Source organism: Alosa sapidissima, chromosome 13 (genome assembly GCF_018492685.1).
Source record: "Alosa sapidissima isolate fAloSap1 chromosome 13, fAloSap1.pri, whole genome shotgun sequence".
Classification (NCBI taxonomy): Eukaryota; Metazoa; Chordata; class Actinopteri; order Clupeiformes; family Clupeidae; genus Alosa; species Alosa sapidissima.
In genome coordinates, this window is record NC_055969.1 from 2,877,449 (window position 1) to 2,898,682 (window position 21,234).

Sequence of the window (21,234 nt, forward strand, 5' to 3'; positions counted from 1 at the left end):
GAAAGTTAGGGAAAAAATAAGCTTGTTTTTCATTAATATCTTAAAAAGTATAAAGTTTACAAATACGAAATGCATACCAACTTTGTCCATTTGAAGAGCTACGTTACAAAGTTTGAATGAAGTTTCTAAGTTAAATGGTTCAAATTTAATAGCGTCTGGAAAAAGTAGTAAGCAGTTTAATAATAAGTAGAAGCCTAGGAAGAACAGTAAAGTGCATTTTCATGCACTATAATAATAATAATAATAATAATAATAACTATAAATGCAATTCCAAGGAATTACCAGTGCATGAAAATGCTAAAGTTGTGATGTAAAATATCATGTATAGTTAAAATAGATAATACAGCGATGGTTACTACGGTGATGCTAGGATAGACGTGGTGGTTGCATAGCTTAATAAAAGTTGATAGTTTAAAAGTAGACTGTTGAATGTAGATAGTTTAAAAGTTGTTGATAGACAGCTAGTTTAATAGATAGATAGTTTAATGACAGTTTACAAGTAGACCGTTTAAAAGTTGAATGTAGATAGTTTAAAAGTTGTTGATAGACAGCTAGTTTAATAGATAGATAGTTTAATGATAGTTTAAGAGTAGACTGCTTAAAAGTTGAATGTAAATAGTTAAAAAGTTGTTGACAGACTGAAAGTTTAATGAATGTTGATATTCAAATAGTTTAATGGCTGTGTATAGGTAGATATTTGACAATAACTAAAAGTTGGAATGGCTCTAATGTTTGCTAGCAGTTATGCTAACAATTTTAACTATGGTAACAATTTTAACCATGCTACTTAGCTAACTTAACTAATGTTTTCTAGCAGTTTTACTAAAATGCTAACATGCTAACTATGTTAACCATGCTACTTAGCTAACTTAGCTAATGTTGTCTAGTAGTTTTGCTAAAAATGTTAACTATGTTAGCAATGCTAACATGCCAACTATGCTAACCATGCTACTTAGCTAACTATGCTAACCATATGACTTAGCTAACTTAGCTAATGTTTTCTAGCAGTTTTGCTAAAAATGATAACTATGCTAACTAGCTACAGTGGGTAGGAGTCATAGTTGATGACAAGTGTTGACATAGTTGATGACAAGTTAAAAGTTGTTGATAGACAGCTAGTTTAATAGATAGATAGCTTAATGATAGTTTAAAAGTAGACCGTTTAAAAGTTGAATGTAAAAAGTTCAGTAGTTTAATGGGTTAAATTGTTTAACAGTGGATTATTGTAGTGAGGACTTTTATTTTGAAACAGTTTTGGGCAGAGGAAACAGTTGAATAGGATGTGTAGTCTTAATTGACCCAGATTGTATGCTTAAAGCCTGAGGCTGCAGGTGGCCTGAACACCTGCCATAGGATTCTAATTGCTTAATGGCCGTATTATGATGTCATAATCGGCAATGTTAAGTCTATGGGGATTTTTTAAAAGTTTGTCTTTAATAGTTTAAAAAGTATAAAAGTTTCAAAGTTGAAAAGACATAGCAGCTTGGTCCCTTTGAAGACCTACGCTACAAAGTTTGAATGAAGTTTCTAAGTTAAACTGTTCAAGAGAAATTGCGTACGGAAAAAGTGGTAAGCGGAATAATAATAACTAGAAATGCAATTCCAAGGAATTACCAGTGCATGAAAATGCTAAAGTTGTGATGTAAAATATCATGTATAGTTAAAATAGATAATACAGAGATGGTTACTACGGTGATGCTAGGATAGACATGGTGGCTGCATAGCTTAATGAAAGTTGATAGTTTAAAAGTAGACTGTTTAAAAGCTGAATGTAGATAGTTTAAAAGTTGTTGATAGCCAGTGGATAGTTTAAAAGTTGTTGATAGACAGCTAGTTTAATAGATAGTTTAAAAGTAGACCGTTTAAAAGTTGAAGGTAAATAGTTTAAAAGTTGTTGACAGACTGGAAGTTTAATGAATGTGTATAGGTAGATATTTGACGATAATTTGACGAAAGTTGGAATGACTCTATAGTTTGCTAGCAGTTATGCTAAGATTTTTAACTATGCTAACCATGCTACTTAGCTAATGTTTTATAGCATGCTACTTAGCTAACTTAGCTAATGTTTTCTAGCAGTTTAATGAATGTTGATATTCAAATAGTTTAATGGCTGTGTATAAGTAGATATTTGACGATAACTGCAAGTTGGAATGGCTCTAATGTTTGCTAGCAGTTATGCTAAGATTTTTAACTATGTTAACCATGCTACTTAGCTAACTTAGCTAAAATTTTCTAGCAGTTTTGCTAAACATGCTAACTATGTTAGCAATGCTAACATGCTAACTATGTTAACCATGTGACTTAGCTAACCTAGCTAATCATTTTAGTAGTTATGCTAACTATGCTAACTAACATGCTAACAATACTAACATGCTAACTATACTAACCATGTGACTTAGCTAACCTAGCTAATCATTTTAGTAGTTATGCTAACTAGCATGCTAACAATGTTAACATGCTAACTATGTTAACCATGTGATTTAGCTAACCTAGCTAATCATTTTTAGTAGTTATGCTAACTAACATGCTAACTATATTAACCAAGTGACTTAGTTAACCGAACTAATCATTTTAGTAGTTATGCTAACTATGCTAACTAATATGTTAACATGCTAACTATGCTAACCATGTGATTTAGCCAACCTAGCTAATCATTTTTAGTAGTTATGCTAACTATACTAATTAGCATGCTAACATGCTAAATGTGCTAACCATGTTACTTAGCTAACTTAGCTAATCATTTTTAGCAGTTTTGCTAAAAATGTTAACTATGCTAACATGCTACTATTCTAACTAGCTACAGTGGGTAGGAGTCATAGTTGATGATAAGTAACAGTTACAATGGCTGAACAGTTAAAAAGTTCAGTAGTTTAAAGGGTTAAATTGTTTAACAGTGAAATGTTGTAGTGAGGACTTTTATTTTGAAACAGTTTTTGGCAGAGGAAGCAGTTGAACAGGATGTGTAGTATTAATAGGGCCAGTTTGTATGCTTAAAGCCTGAGACTGGCAGTTGATCCAGGTGGCCTGAACACCTGCCATAGGATTCTAATTGCTTAACGGCCGTATTATGATGTCACAATCGGCAATGTTAAGTCTATGGGGATTTTTAAAAAGTTTTTCTTTAATAGTTTAAAAAGTATAAAAGTTTCAAAGTTGAAAAGACATAGCAGCTTGGTCCATTTGAAGACCTACGTTACAAAGTTTGAACGAAGTTTCTAAGTTAAACTGTTCAAGAGAAACATGCACTGTAATAATAATAATAATAATAATAATAATAATAATAATAACTAGAAATGCATGAAAATGTAAAAGTTGTGATGTAAAATATCATGTATAGTTAAAATAGATAATACAGAGATGGTTACTATGGTGATGCTAGGATAGACATGGTGGTTGCATAGCTTAATAAAAGTTGATAGTTTAAAAGTAGACCGTTTAAAAGTTGAATGTAGATAGTTTAAAAGTTGTTGATAGACAGCTAGTTTAATAGATAGATAGTTTAATAATAGTTTAAAAGTAGACCGTTTAAAAGTTGAATGTAGATAGTTTAAAAGTTGTTGGTTTAATAGATAGATAGTTTAAAAGTAGACCGTTTAAAAGTTGTTGAAAGACTGAAAGTTCAATGAATGTTGATATTCAAATAGTTTAATGGCTGTGTATAGGTAGATATTTGACAATAACTAAAAGTTGGAATGGCTCTAATGTTTGCTAGTAGTTATGCTAACAATTTTAACTATGCTAACCATGTTACTTAGCTAACTTAGCTAATGTTTTTTAGCATAGCACTTAGCTAATGTTTTCTTAGCACTTATGCTAACTAGCATGCTAACAATGTTAACATGCTAACTATGTTAACCATGCTACTTAGTTAACTTAGCTAATCATTTTTAGCAGTTTTGCTAAAAATGCTAACTAGCATGATAACAATGCTAACAATGCTAACCATGTTACTTAGCTAACTTAGCTAATCATTTTTAGCAGTTTTGCTAAAAATGCTAACTAGCATGATAACAATGCTAACAATGCTAACCATGTTACTTAGCTAACTTAGCTAATCATTTTTAACAGTTTTGTTAAAAATGCTAACGATGTTAGCAATGCTAACATGCTAACTATGCTAACCATGCTAACAGTTTAACTTAGAAACTTCATTCAAACTTTGTAATGTAGGTATTCAAACGGACCAAGCTGCTATGTCTTTTCAACTTTGAAACTTTTATACTTTTTAAACTATTAAAGAAAAACTTTTTAAAAATCCCCATAGACTTAACATTGCCGATTGTGACATCATAATACGGCCGTTAAGCAATTAGAATCCTATGGCAGGTGTTCAGGCCATCTGTATCAACTGCCAGTCTCAGGCTTTAAGCATACAAACTGGCCCTATTAAGACTACACATCCTGTTCAACTGCTTCCTCTGCCAAAAACTGTTTCAAAATAAAAGTCCTCACTACAATATTTCACTGTTAAACAATGTAACCCTTTAAACTACTGAACTTTTTAACTGTTCAGCCATTGTAACTGTTACTTGTCATCAACTATGACTCCTACCCACCTAGTGGCCAAGCGTCACCAAATTTATTGTGCGTCCTCAGGATGTGGTCACGAGTCCACGTACCAAGTTTGGTGTCGATACGAGAAAGTGTTGCTAATTATAGTGCCCCTAGTGGTCAAAAGACACCAAATTTATTCTGAGTCCTGTACAGTCCTGAGTCCATGTACCAGATTTGGTTTCGATACGTGAAAGCGTTGCTGAGATATCAGCTCATATACATAAACTCTAGCGCCCCCTTAGTGGTCAAAGGTCACCAAATGCATTGTGTGTCCTTAGGATGGGATCACGATTGCTAAAACAGTTTTATTTGGAATGCACTAGTAGTCTTAGGTTATCGTAAAGATGTTTGGATTCACAAGGCGTGTCCATTCAAAACGTGACGTCTTGCTAACGTTAGCTTGCGAGGTTGCTAACTATCCAACGTCAAATAGCTTTCACAACTTTACTTACACATGTTTTAGGATTACAATAAAGGCTTTTTATAATGTACAGTGTCTATTTCTAGCTTAGTTTAACAAAATCCAAGCATTAAAAAGCCAAACAAATTATGTTTATTTGCAAATACGGCCGCCTTGGATCATCTAGCCTACTGAAGTCCGGCGTCATCAAACTTCCAGTCAAGGAGCCTGAAGCTGGAAGTGGGCTGGTGTGCATGTAATTTGAGGGCGTTACAAAGGTACAGACCAGAGCCAAACAAGAGACACCACCAGAGTTTGTCAGTTCTGAGCTTCGTTGAGATATTGATGTTCCCTGTATGTTTATTTTACATACCAAACCGCCATTATTCAACTATGCCAAGGTAAACTTGGTTTTGCATTCTATCACCCCTTTAAAACTGATAGGGACCACTCAGGAGCTATTAATGACAGCCCAAACAAGAGGACAGATGAAAGCTTCCTTGAAAAAAAATGAAGGTATGATCAATACCAATAGGACTCATCATAGCACAGGTATCTATCCATTGTTCAATATCTCACCTTGTACACCCCAATCCCAGGGTCGATCAGGAAGGATTTGCTGGATGTGGATGGCTGGTTGTCCACCGGACCACCGCAAAACTTCTCTGACTCAGACTTCTTCTGACTGTTACTACTGCTGTTGTTGCTGCTGTTGTTGTTGACTGTGGCTACAGCCGAAGGAGAAGTTGGAATTACAATAGGTGTGACTGTGGATGGACAAGGAGTGCTGGCCATATCCTCACATTCCTTAAGGGTAGGACTGTCTGGAGCATCAGTCTGGGAGCGAATTAGGAGCTGAACAATGTCATTAAGACCCACATTGTAGTCAAACAGCGTCTGGCCATCCTCCATCTTCAACAGAGACAACAGGAGAGAAGACATATTCCATTAATAAAAGTCTCTCTCTCTTAATATGTCCCTGAAACTGTTGTTGTGTAAACATCTCTTAAACTGAGCAAACATATACATATACACATATTAAACATCTTAATATATTAATACAAATAAGTTTAATCTCCAGGATATTATGTGAGTATTAATTGCTGTGTAAAAAATACATTCTATGCATCATATTGTGCTGTCAGTATTCAGTATATAGAAGCAAACAAAATCTAGTAGTCCACAAATTTCTTTATTGAAGTATCGACAAATTAACATATTATCAAGAATAATTTTTGTTGTTAGTTGCTGCTCTTAGCAAAGCAAGCATCACACTGCATGGATCTTTATTATAAAAAGAAAAAAAAGCATATAGGTCAACTTATCAGGCTACTTTTTGCCATTTTGTAGCACAACAAAGTAATAAATAAAGTAATTACAAGCATGAATAAAAAGCAGGCTTTTTGAGGTTTTGAGGTTGAGGATTACTTCAATTATAGCTAATTTACTGCTGGGCCATCTGAGCCTATGGCAATAAAGATATACTGATATAATACTGATATAATAAATGATGATGAACAGAAAATGTAATCCATAGGCTTTCATGTACAGTGCATCAGTGTTGTGTATTCGCCAAGTTGTTACACAAACACTTAAAAAATACATTAAAATAAGCTAGAAAGGCAATTCAATGAATTATCAGTGCATGAAAATGTAAAACATATGTAAAATATAGTGTTAAAACAGATAACTTAGCAAATGTTATTTGCTAGCAATTATGCTAACTATGTTAGCAATGCTAATAATATCAACCATTTTAATTAGCTAACTTAGCTAATGTTTACTAACAATTATGTTAATAATGCTAACTATGTTAACTATGCTAACCATGTTACTTAGCTAACTTCACTAATGTTTCTTAGTAAGTAAGTAAGTAAGTAAGTAAGTATACTCTTTTGATCCCGTGAGGGAAATTTGGTCTCTGCATTCATCCCAATCCGTGAATTAGTGAAACACACTCAGCACACAGTGAACACACAGTGAGGTGAAGCACACACTAATCCCGGCCAGTCTGCGAGTTATACCACGGTCTCCGGGGGAGCCGGGGGGTGGGGCGGGTACGGGCGATGTTATTTTGTGTGGAGGGGGGCAAAGTTTAAATGCTGATCCTGTCATTATTAATAGCAACAGCATAGAGATGCCTATTATAAAGAGAAAATCCGTTGCACACGGGTGGTGCCATAGGTCTATGTTTGCTTACATGAAACATAATATATTTAAAATATTTACATGAAACATCATGGGCTACGCAAACTTCAATGAACTTGATAGTAAATAATCCACGGACCCTGACCACCAATGATGTGTCTTTTGACTGTTTAATTGAATCAACTTAGAATTACTCAACAACTTACATTGTTTCACAATCACATGGGCTATAGCCTATAAGGCTGTATACAGAGCTAAACACACGCGATAAGAGCAGCCAGTGGCACCAACCATATACAATAAACAATAACATTATGGCATAAGCTAACATAGTATGGCAATAGCCTATTATTTACAATAGGTTACAGCTAGGACTATAGCACAACACAACCCTCTCACTGCCTGGAGAGACGCAATGGCACATACTGTAGGCTACACAACACAACGATGCACATAGCCCTTCTCATAAGTAGGCGGCCTATCACATAACAGCAATCCTTAGGCCTACAACAACAGCAAATTTTAAGTAAAAGCAGTTACCTAACACAGAAGCGACCACAGCGGCCTGGGTTCGCCTGCTTTTGCTCGAGGTCCGGTAAGCCATGATGTGGACAGGCGATGACCTGATTTGAGCGCTTCCATGTTTCGTGCCTCTAACGTGCAAGCAGGCACTTTTTTCATGAATCATGAACTCAAAATACAATTTTATTTCTCGTATTTTACACATTTTAGGGAAAACCATGGCCAAAATATAATTTAATTGGCAATCATATCAATATTTTAGAGCTCCCCCACAATTTCACATACCATGTTTGCAGGGGAGCTCAGGTGGCCACTAGGGAAGCCATGGCTCCCCCTGCTCCCCCCTAACTCGCACCCTGATCCCGGCGCAGTGAGCTGCCTGCAACAACAGTGGCGCTCGGGGAGCAGTGAGGGGTTAGATGCCTTGCTCAAGGGCACTTCAGCCGTGCCTACTGGTCGGGGTTCGAACCGGCAACCCTCCGGAAACAAGTCCGAAGCGCTAACCAGTATGTAAGGGATAATGTATAGAACGCCGGTCATTATTGGGAAGATAAGTCCCGACAGGGCGAACCGGACCCCGACGCGCTAGCAGAGGGGTCTTGTTTCGCCCTGAAGGGACTTATTTTCCCATAATGACCGGTGTTCTATACATTATCCCGCTTATTATACAGCTACTTGCCAAAACGAAATAATAAACTCCCCATGATATGACTTTAGCCTACATAGCCTAGCCTATTTGTTACCGTTCATCGTGGCATTTGCTGAGAAACAACAACACACGCTCCTGAACTTGAATCAAACATTCTTTAGAACACAGCTGATCAACCGTCTGCTTTCACATTTGAATGAAGTTCCAGTCCTTGCGTAGTGATATGAAAGACGTATCAGAAGCACAAAACCTGTTGCCATTGACAGTGGTAATCATATGTTTGCAGCGGTAATTACATGAATTTATTTTACCGTAGAATGTTGGGAAATCCCATTCAAGTCAATGGAGCGTTCTACTAGCATTGTGAAGAGCCGTATAATAAACCAGTATAACCCCCTCATATACTTTTTTTTTTTAATAAGCATATAATGGGATGTTGGGGGGGGGGGGGGGGGGGGGGGGGGTGGTGGCCTGCACCTGTGTGTGCATGTGTTTGTGTGTGTGTGTGTGTGTGTGTGGGGAGGGGGGGGGGTTGTTAGTGTATGTAATGGTATGTGTGGGGGGACTTATGTATGTGTATGGGGGTATGGTCAGGTGTAATGGGGGTGTGTGTGTGTGTGGGGGTGCCTGTGTGAGTGTCACCCCAGATAGCAAGAGGCTGGCGGACCACTGTGGGTCCATTGGGGGCATAGGTGGCGGTCCGCTGGCATTTTGCTCATCGGTTCTCTGGCGGTCCGCTGGTGGGTTGAAGACATATTGCCCAATAATTTACCACTATTGGTCTAAAATCGTTTTCATTTGTTCAGTTATACTCCATGTATAATTGTATTAACTTTTCTTAATATTCATGACAAGTTAAATTTAAAGAGATGGTGGTCCAACGGCGGACCACTAGTGGCACGCCACTGGCGGCATACCACCAGCGGTCCGCTATCTGCCAATCTGATTTAACTATCTGGGACCATCCCATACCAGCAACCCTTCACTCAACACCACCATCTACAAGCTGATGGGTGTACAGTCACTAGATGTACACGTACAAATTCATTTATTTCATGGCCTCCCCATGGACAGAATTTCACGAAACTTGGCATGCCCCCAGAGGCTTTTTAGTGTGACCATACGCATCAAATTTGGGGCTGTTCAGAACATCTCAGCTGAAGATATAGAAAGAATTCTGTGACTTTGCTGTAACTCCGCTACCATATACCACATTTTAACCTAAGAATATTTCCTATACTTGGATGAAAAATTTAAAATGAAATATACTAAATCAAGTGTCACATCATGGCACTTTCTTTTGGAAATTATTTTCACTTTTAGGCTTAATGCCATTGGGAGAGGCGGAAAAAACAGCATTTTATGGTAAAGGAGTTACGGTAACGGAGTCAAAACCCCTTTAGATATTTTTTTTCTTCATTTTCATGTCAAAACCATATCAAGGGAAATGTGTGTAACGTAAAACAAGAATAGAATATGAAAAAGTTGGCAATATTTTCCACAATTACTTTCAGCTTTTCAAGAGCACAAATCTATACTACCTGACACTCCACTTGTCATTATCTTCAGAATGCTGTAACCTTTGATCTAGGCCACATAAAAACAAACATTAACCTGTTTTGTAAACTTAAAGTGATTGGTAATAATACCAGATGTGTTTTGTAGAGATGTTTAAAGTTTTATTTTTTACCCTAAAGTTTGAATTTGTTATCCTCCATAAATAGACCCTAGGTTGTGTTTACAACAAACCATTCCTTTAATAAAGCTGTCACGATCTCGGTTGTAAGTTGAATATCGATTGAAATTACATCACGATTTCAAATTTCGGAATCAAAGATAGGATAAAAAAAAGTAGCCACACACCCAATGTCACGTACAGCATGTATGCCAAGAGGGAAAAAACACACACGTTATATGGTGCGTCAACATTATCTCCTCTTAACTTGAAGCTGCGGCCAGTTAAAAACCGAACTCTAACGCCCTCCTGCTTTTCTGAAATGATGTGAACACAACAACACTCAAGCTTGAAACCGCTAGCATTTTCAGACATTGTATTTTATTGTAAGCCTAGCCAGGCAGCTAGGCTACATGTAATGTTAGCATGTATGAAATACATGATGTCTTTGTGACCTTGTTGTTTCTATGGACATGAATTGTTGTTTATATGCAATTGCAACATAAATGAGGCATAAATATATCTTCATTAAGTAGTTAAACTTTTGAACTAGTTAGCAGCCTACTGCTATTATTAATGTAATTAGTGTCCACCAGGCCGGGTTTGGTTGTTGCACTAGGGGATCAGCACGTTAAGATAAAGAATGATTTATGCTTGTGTCAAAATTGTTATCATTTCACAAACAAGATATTCAGTGTCGAAGTGAAGATGTAAGGAGCATAATACACTGTGTTTATTAATGAATTATTATGCAAATTGGATTTAAGTGTCATAAACATTTCTCTCAGACACCTGTAATAATTTGTTTGCCAGGTGAGCCCAATCAAAGGAAAACTACTAGGATGTTCCACATTATTAAGCATGCCAAAGGTTTCAAGCAATATGGGAAAGAAAAAGGATCTCTCTGCTGCTGAAAAGCGTGAAATTGTGCACTACCTTGGACAAGGTATGAAAACATTGGATATTTCCCGAAAACATATGTGTGATCATCATACTGTGAAGAAATTTGTTGCTGATTCAGAGCACAGGCAGGTTCGTGAGGACAAAGGCATAATAAGGAAGGTTTCTGTCAGACAAATTCATAGGAGTTGCAGCTGCTAAAATGCCATTGCAAAGCAGCAAACATGTATTTGAAGCCACTGGTGCCGCTGAAGTCCCGCGAACCTCAAGGTGTAGGATCCTCAAGACGTTTGCAAGTTTGCATGAACCTACTATTCGGCCACACCTAAACAATGCTAACAAGCAGAAACGATTGCAGTGGGCTCAGGAATATGAGTTTTGTTTACGGATGAGTGCCATGCAACCCTAGATGGTCCAGATGGATGGAGTAATGGATGGTTGGTGAATGGCCACCATATCCCAACAAGACTGAGACATCAACAAGGAGGTGGCGGAGTCATGTTTTGGGCCAGAATCATGGGGAGAGAGCTGGTAGGCCCTTTTAGGGTCCCTGAAGGTGTGAAAAGGCAGTTCACATCCAATTCTACATATAGATTAACTAAATAAAAAAAATATGACCGCCGCTCAGTCCTGCACATTCTCTCCGCAAAAATAAATCACGCTTGTCAATTGGTCTCCATTTCCTACTCCATCCCCTACTCTTGCAACTTTTGTTTTGTTGTAAATGAGTGTGTGCATGTGTGCGTTTGCTTTTGTGTATGTGTGCTTCTCTGTGTGTGAGTTTTCGCTTGTAAGTGTGTGTGTGTGGGGGTAATGGGGTGTGTGTGTGTGGGGGTAATGGTGTGTGTGTGTGTGTGTGTGTGTGTGTGGTGTGGCAGTTCACATCCAAGCAGGAGGCTATTCTGACATCCTGCAAAGACAATAAAGCAGAAACTCTCCAAGAACTCACAAGTTCAATGGATGCAAGAATTGTGAAGGTGATATCAATGAAGGGGTCCTATGTTAACATGTAACTTGGCCTGTTAAGATGTTTTTGATTGAAATAACTTTTGATTTAATTTATTTGACCTCCTAATGCGGCAAATTCAACAAATTACTATTTTTAGTTCTTTACAACCTAAAAATGTCTTGAAATTCTATTGTGCATAATAATTTGGAAAAGTGCATTTTGAGTTTTTTTTATTTTTGAAAAAAATACTGTTATCAGTTTGTTCAATAAAATTTGAATTATACTCTAATGGTTGATTACTTGAAAATTATACTGACTGTCATTTGCATCAACTATTTAGGAAAATCTGAGAAAAATGTAATGTGCATAATAATTTGGAACACAGTGTATAACAGATACCATTACAACACAGTTAATTCAGTTAGCATACAGGAAGAGCCTTTCGTACACATAGTCTATTGGCGATGTGTTTCACTGTGTAGAAACCTCCCGCAACCTATGCCCAATTCGTAGTTTCAAAATAAAAGCCCTCAACACTTAGCATGGCATTTGGCCGCCGACATTTTTGAAAACATGGCGTTACATGGTTGCAACTTCCGGCACCAGTTTTTACATGCTGATTGGTAGATGACAGCTCATGCACGAGTTTAGTGTTGGGCACGAGCGTCCTCGCGCGTCCATGTTGGTTTGCATTTCTGGAAGACGACAAATAAAACAATTAACTACTTGGATTAAGCTACTGATACTTGACTTAATGCCTACATGGTTTAGGCTGTATTACCGGACTTGGTAAATAAAAGAAAAATGTTAATGTTGTCATATTAGGCTATTATTTGCCGTATATGCGGGGTGCCAATTACCTTAAAGTAACTGACTATGACCATACACTTTGGCAGATGCATAGCAATGACCTATATCCAATTATTAGCCTACTCATTGCGTTGTGTATGAAGACTATTTTAAAACTCACAGGCTGTAGTTCTGTAGAACGCAACGTCTGGATCATGTAACCTATGTCTCCCCAAGTGATTTAAAACGAAACAAATGTCAATGACTTATTTTGTTTGCTTTCTTGCAACATTGACATGATTAGGCTATGCATTTGATTTAAATGTTCAGGCTGCCAGTCGAGACAAAAGCCAAATGTCCAACAACAGTTGCAGACTCTATGCCTGCTCGAACCACAATACCCGAGGGATGTGCGCTTCTATCGGAAGTTTAACTTGCATTGGCTTCATTTCGTCTGCCTGCAAATGTAGCCTAGGCTTAACAAGCTGCAAATTCACAATGGGTGCAGCAAAAATCCAAGCTATCCACATGTTTCCTACATACCATGTCTACTTAATTAATAGTCATTTTCGTTGGATAGCCTATTGCGTAATAGGCCTACAACCTGTCCAAATATAGTATTTAGGGATCATTATTTGTGAAGCCTAAAGTGACACAATATTGATTCGCATAGTTTATTATCACATATGAACATCACATTAAATTACACACACTACTGCCAGCTAAATCATTGCCCAGTAAGTATCAATGAAATGCTAGGAATGGGCAACGATTGACAGACACCAAAAGCAACGCTGCCGGTAACCACACTGGACTTCAAGACAAGATGATGAAGTGGAACCACAGTGAAGCCCATCTCAAAGCCACGGACCAACACACTCTCGCCAGTTTTTGTCCTTTGAGACAAAGGTAAAACACTGTGCAAGATGAATGATTGCGCAGCAACGGTGTCGTTCAGGATGCACACTAGGGCTGAAACGATTCATCGAGTTACTCGAATAACTCGATTACAAAAATTACTCGAGGCAAAAACCCTGCCACGAAGCCTCGTTAAATTCCTATGACGCGCACTATAAGCGCAGGGATCTGATTGTTCCACACGGACCGTTGTTCAGGAAGCACACCACTAGCGCGCATGAATCGTGATACATTCTGAATTTAGCTGGTGCGATGGCGGAGTCAAGATGTCCACAAATGGCAGAGAATGTCTAAAGTTTTCAAGTAAAGTTTTGGGATCATTACATACTCAAAAAGGAAAAGAACAAGCACCTGAAACCTGAACCAAAAACATCCACTCCATGCTGTTTCACCAAGCGTCAATAAAGTAGGCTATCTGGACATCAGGCTACACTGGACAGTGTTCCGTCTATAGTTCTACATATACAGTCTATGACGTAGACTATAGCCTACATTGATGTTGGCTGATTTTAATCACATACTGTATTTGTAGCGATGTCGTGATATACTGTTTAGCAGTAAACTGTATAGGGAGTAAGTAGTAAACTTATTCACGTTCAATTGCAAGACAGTATGCCTAAAAAAGAACCCCTTATACACACATGCATGCACCCTCATCTTCCCTCATGCACCGCACGCGTGTACAGACACACACACACAGGTTACCATAGCAAATAGGCTCACCCCAGGAATTATTTTTTAGTAGCCTAACGGTAAAATTATTTGTTAGTAGCCTAAAGGTGGGCTTAGACTTATGCTGCTAGATCTTAGCGCCGCCTTTGACACTGTAGATCACTGCATTCTTTTAGAGCACCTTTAGCCTGGGTGTCATTCCAAACTTAGTCCCGCCCACAACATTTGAGGTTGGGAAGTTCGGTCTGGCATTGCTTCATTGTGGTGGAAGTATGCTCGCCCTATATGGGGCGGACCAATCAAATCAGGCTTTACGATGATGGACAGGTGAGCAACAGCGCCTGGTCCATCACGTCATCTGAGCACGCTTAAATTAGGCTTATGTTTGAAAGAAAAACGCTGTGGCTAGAAGGATACATGGCTTTAAGACCCCATATGGAAAATTCATATTATTTAATGAGGTTGTAGCCAAAGTTGAGATGTGGGAAAACTTGTGGTTTCACTTTCATCAAGGGAAAACAGCGCTGTTGCATTGCAACATGTTCCCTTGATCGTTTGAAATCTCTGATTGACCACCTGTTCGAGGAATTTGCGACAGCCTTTCCCAGCTGTTTAACATTTTTGTAGCATATCACTGTTCAACAGAATTATTTTTAAAAATGGAGGGGATATAGGAAAAGAAGGATGGTTTGTGCGTTTTCTTCCTACACTACACCTCACGTTAAGCTATTTTGTTGCTCTGATTGGTTAGGTCTATCCAATTGAGTGCAGAGGCATTCCCCCCCTGTATCGGTTGAAACACGCCCCATAATTATGTCCCAATGGAGCAGTATCAGACTCATATTCTGACCAGAATTGAGTATGACTATCTCAGGCTAGAGCGCCTTGAGCACTGGGTTGGAATTTCAGGTACTGCACTGAAATGGTTTGCCTCCTTCTTAGAGGAAAGAACCTTTTCAGTTTCTTTCAATGATACTTCATCTTCATCTGCCCCCTTATCTTATGGTGTTCCACAGGGATCAGGGCTTAGTTGTATTTTATTCTCACTGTACATGTTGCCACTCAGTCAAATTATGAAAAAGCACGGTATAGCCCATCATTGCTATGCGGATGATACACAGCTGTATCTCCCATTTAAATGTGGTTCCTCTGGTGCTCTATACCCATTGCTAGATTGCCTAAAAGAGATTAAACAATGGATGTCGACCAATTTTTTAAAACTGAATGAATCCAAAACAGAAATTCTATTTTTTGGTTCACATGAAGCTGCAAATAATGCAATTAGTGAACTAGGGTTTTTTGCCAGATATGTAAAACCTTATGCAAGAAATCTTGGCTTTCTACTTGACCCTGATTTTAAATTTGAAAAACAGATTAATGTTTTCTTTCAAAGACTTTGAGATATTGATTCATGCTTTTATTTCATCTCGCCTGGACTACTGTAACTCCCTTTATTTTGGTGTCACTCAGTCCACTCTATCCCGACTTCAGATGGTGCAAAATGCAGCTGCAAGGCTGCTCACCAAGTCTAAAAAGACACAACATATTTCTCCAGTTTTGAAATCTCTGCAATGGTTACTAGTGAAATTTAGAGTAGATTACAAAATTCTTCTTTTTGTCTTTAAAGCTTTAAATGGACAAGCTCCCCAATACTTGTACACTTGTACACTTTCACTGCCCTCCCAGAACTCTGAGGTCATCAGATAAACTACTGCTCTCAGTACCTCAGAGTCGTCTAAAAAAATAAAGGTGACCGTGCTTTTTCAGAAGCTGGGCCCAAGTTGTGGAACAACTAGGGCTGGGCGATATGGACCAAAACTGATATCCCGATATTTTGGGGCTGATTGGCGATATACGATATCGATACGATATTGATATTTCAAACAGAAAGAGCGAAGTGCTTCATATATTCACTCAACACAACAATTATGACAACACAGCCAGTTTTAATTATATTCATTTCAGACTGCTCTAACAGAGCCGTGCAAAAAAGTGTAAACAATAACATAGGCCTACAATAGGCATAGGCTGCAGTTGCTCTGATTAAGCTGTGCAAATAACAAAAGATCAAAAGTTGACCCTGACTGACAACGCAGGCCTACATTGTACTGCACAATGCAATAGGCTATTTTGGGCACAACAATATTGAAAGTTTTGTCACACAATGCAGTTTTTTTACCTGTAAGGGTTTGATAGGGCCTAGATGACAAGCAAATGTAGACTATGATGGCCTAGACTTGTTGCTATCAACAACAAAAATAGTTTTAAACAATTAGGCTACTTAAACAACGTAACTGAGTCACTCATCAAGAGTGTGATAGACGCTACCGTCGCTTTGTATGCGTTCATTTTTGCATGTTCCAGTTCGTAAGAAAAATCCCTATGCACGATTGAATGGGGTTTCAGGAATCATAAAAAATGATGCCCTAACTGCTCGCGAGTCACGTGCATATCCTCTTAATAAAATCAGCGTGTAGGTTGTCTCCCTGAGGACTTTAGATCTGCTACTGTATATATCGCTAAACGCAAGCATTCATCAGTGTATTTAAATTAGCTAGGCTATGTACCAAAAATTACATTTTACTGTGAGTCGAAGAGCTGTAAACAGTGTTGTAACTTAAATCTGTGTGTACAAAACCGCTTAGAGCTCCAGTGGAATTTTGATTTCACAACGAGAATTCTCGGTCTAGACGTTGATGTGCCGACGGAATAGGCATCCGGGTCCATCAGCACCAACCTCTGATCAAGGTAAACAAAATCTGACTCGGTGTCCGTCATGTTTGAAAGTTTGTAGTGCTGCGAGGGAGAACGTGCACACGCAAGGGGCGCAGTTGAGCAGAGCTGCGGCTATCTGAATGGTCTGAACACAGAAGAGCAAGTGGCTTTGATAAAATGGGCCATTGTTTGACATAATACCGGTATTACGATATTGTCTCAACTACATATCGTTTTCAAAAATATATCGGTCGTAGTCGTAATACCGATATATCGCCCAGCCCCAGTGGTGGAGGAAGTACTGAAACTCAGTACTTAAGTAAAAGTACAAATACACAGAGAAATATTTACTTTAGTAAAAGTAAAAGTACCACAATGAGAACCCTACTTAAGTAAAAGTAAAAAGTACCTGCTTTTAAATGTACTTTAAGTATTAAAAGTACAAGTATTTGCATAATGATTTATTCTCTTAATATCTATATTCTAAAAGGAAAAATCAGTATGGGCTGTGGCATTTTAATTAAGCTAGTTTTAGGTTATACTCGACTAGATAGTTTTAAGTTAATGCAATTGTGCTTACCATCTGTGGCGCAGTTTACATTCTGACCTACAATTCTAGAGACTGTAATTCTGGTTATCTACTAGGGTGATCTGCTGAGTAATATCATTCAGCAAAACACGAGAGCCTGAAGTTAACGGGGTAGACAAGGGAAACGTCGGGTGGATCGTAATGCCAATTATGCTGATTGAACAGAAACGTTGCTGAGAAAGGTTCAGTTTCACTTGCGCAGACGCATAGACATTGAATGAGCGCTCACGTTACTACCCCCCAATTGTAGGCTATGCATCTTTATTTAATCACACACAATTAAGGAATATTTCCTAATCTGGAAAATGTTACGTTTTTTCCGGCCACCGGTTCATTAATAGTCTACCATTCATTTGTGCCGCAAATGATCAGACGTGTGACAGAAGCATGGGCATAGCCTGTAACTTTGCTGATCCGCGGATAGCAATCTCATCGGAGAGGAGGCCCTAACGCTGCAGATAACAGACAGAGAAAGGCACAGAACACAGTTGCATGTACAGTGTAGCCATGGGTCTGGTGAATATAGCCTACCGAATGCAGATGGCTACAAGCTCACGCTTTGCCTGGTCTAGACTAGAAGCTTATGTTTCTAAGAATGCACGTAGCGCTCCAGAATCTTTGGTAGCAACCCCCCGGTAAAACAAACGTGTTTGTCAGAGAGAAGAAAAAAAAAACTGATCATAAAATGTATCGTAAAAAGGAACGATGGTGTTGTAGAAATGTAGCGGAGTAAAAGTACAGATAATTGCTGTAAAATGTAACGAAGTAAAAGTCAAAAGTATGCACTATAAATTTTACTTAAGTAAAGTACAAATACGTGGAAAATTTACTTAAGTACAGTAACGAAGTATTTGTACTTCGTTACATTCCACCACTGCCCAGCCCTAGGAACAACCTCCCTTTTCACAGTAGATCTACACCAACTATTGGTTCTTTTAAAGCCAAGTTAAAAGAAGAAGCAAGAGGCTGCAATTTTACAGAGAGCATTTTGAACATTATTTAATTGTTGGCACTGGCACTTATAAATACTAAATGGGTAAATTGCAATAAATGGTCTTAGTTTTGGAGCCAAATGTTGGAGTTGGTAAATACCTCTGTGCCAATTGCTTGATCATTTTACAGCCATGTCATTTTCGTTATGCATTATTTGTTTTGGTTGTTTAAAAATGCAAAAAAAAAAATCTGATTAATCGATCGATAAAGTGCTAGATTAATCGATTACAAAAAGAATCGATAGCTGCAGCCCTAATGCACACTGGAGTGAGATGTTGGTCACCAGGCAACGACACAAAACCATCGCTAATAGACAGTCTTCACCACGCTCAATAACGCAAGGCAGGGTAACGCAGAATGTAGGTCCGCATTAATCAACTCAACGCCTTTCCCAGCTTGTTTCTTAATCTGTACTGGACACTGTCACCAAGTGCCCAGGACTCTTACAATGGAAACATGCCTGTTCTGAACGACTGGAAGACTGGGATCATGTGTGAATAAACTGGGACATAGGCCTATTCCTGTCTTTGGAAAATGCTCTGTGTGTAAGCTAAAGCATCAGGCAAGCAGTTCTTAAAATCCTCAACTAGAATCAGTGCTCATAACTTTTCCTGGATGTCTATTTCCCTTGATGAACACCACCAATTAAATAAAGCCCCGTTCTCGCGTGAAAACTCAACATAGGTCCGACGCTCTTTTTTTCTAAACCGTCAAAAGTGCTGTCTATGAGCTTCTGGAACCAGTTGGTAACAACAAAGAATATGTGCCTTAGCCAAATCATAATCTGCACTTTGCTCAATTGAAAGTGACAAGTAAACGTCTTGAGCTCTGCCAGTTAAAACGGACTGAATCAGGAGTGTCCACACCTCTTTAGGCCACCTTGAAGTGGACGTAACTTTCTCAAAGTGCAGAAAATATTTTTCCACGTCTCTTTGAACAAAAGGTGGCACAAGCTTGATGTGTTTAGCAACATCAAAATACAATCTATATTTTCTTGCTTAACTCTGAACTCCAAACGTTTCAACTCTAGCTTGTTCTCTGTGGCTTTTAAGCACACTATTTCTCTCTCATTATCCAATTCCTTTTCTCGAATGGAAAGCTCTTTCCCTCATATCTACAGGAAGCAGAACCCTTTTCTCTACCAAAGGGTCATTCCACGTCAATTGAACCAGGACCCACGCTCACACACACACCCTGAACATGGGCAAAATGCCCCATTGACATCAATATGTTTTGTGTAGAGTTACCACAGTGCCACCTGTGGTTGTATAGAGTAACCTGTGGTAGCTCTCAGGGCTTAAATTTCACTGCGGGATTTCGGGTATTGCGCATAATTTGTTCAAGTCCCGCAACTCTAGCCATCATAATGCGAGAAATTCCCGCATACACTTTTACAGCCTGTCTGATGACGTTAATATAGCCTAATCATTAAGTGGCGTGAATGCGGTGCTATTGACCGGACTGATCAACTACCGAGTTGAATTGAACATAGCCTCATGCAGACGCACACACACACGGAGAGAGAGAGAGAGAGAGAGAACCACTTTGCGCTTACGCAAATAGGCTACGCTACCATGGCAAACTTTTACATCTGGAAAGAGCTCCTTGGTAACTATCCTGCTAGCTCAGGTCACGTCAACACTTGATCCCAGAAAGATTGTCTTCGACATGTCAACATTTATTGTATCTAATGACATAGAAAACATAATGATTTGCATACACATACCGCACTATGCACAACTTTTATTCACTAGCGACTACAGCCTAAAACCGTCAGGTTGAAGGGGGGCTAATTACTCCATAGAATTACTCTCAGGTATTTTCTTAAAGTGACAGGCACTCAATTACACCTACTTATCACCAATGTGCACTCAATTGGACCTACACACCACATTAAAGATATGCCTAAGTGTTATAGGTTAAACGTCAATATGAGGCATTCAAATTACTAAATATGTTTAGCTAGTAGTAATTACTAGTAAAATGCTATACTTTAAAAAATGCATTATTAAATAAATACACTCTATATGAATTCAAAAATATATGATAGAAACATATCACATAAGCTATCATTTTCAGTGTGTGTTTGTGTGTGTGGAGAGAGTCAAGCAGAATCTAGGATGTCCACTGTTGTGAATGATCCCACTACAGTATATATTACTGATGACGTCAGGGTGGTGGGGGCCCCAAAATCAAACACTTTTTTTTTAAAAGTATCGAAGTATTGAAATCGCAATTCTTGACTTGGTATCAGAATCGACCCCCCCTCCCCCCCAAATTGTGTAAATCCCCCCTACATGAATAACCTAAGGGGGAATTTTGAAAAATGAATTTTAAGCCCTGGCTCTATACAAAACATATTGATCTCAATGGTGCATTTTGCCCATGTTCAGGGTGGAAAGTGAAAAAGAAGGATTTGCATAAGACAAGTAAAATTGGTGTTTTTAAAAAGAAAGGCTCATGGAGAATAAAGAAAAAAATATAAAAAAAATCTTTGCATATTCCCACAAGGTGTTTGGGTGCTCTGAAAATGAGAACCAAAATGATTTTTCAGACTTGTAAGGTTTGCTGTTCAGACCCTGAAGGAATTTATTTTCTGTTCATTGCTTTTTGTGAAAGTGTTTCTACTTATCTCAGTAAGGAAAATAAATCAAGAGTCTATGTTGAGTACAAATATGTCTTCTGAAGGCCTAAACAGAGCCCAGCCAAAAACTCCAATAAAACTTGTATCAACTTTGACCATGCAGGATTATCCAGACCA

The 21,234-nt window shown here is 38.3% G+C and overlaps 1 protein-coding gene across 1 annotated transcript in view; it reads right to left on the reverse strand.

Moving 5' to 3' along the window:
- The window catches only part of LOC121680977 (E3 ubiquitin-protein ligase UHRF2-like), a 159,257-nt gene that overhangs the window by 126,066 nt on the left and 11,957 nt on the right, over positions 1–21,234 (reverse strand). Inside the window, exon 2 of the mRNA XM_042060575.1 lies at positions 5,534–5,866. Within this exon, the coding sequence (XP_041916509.1) occupies positions 5,534–5,866 (333 nt within the window). The remainder of the gene's footprint in view (positions 1–5,533; positions 5,867–21,234) is intronic.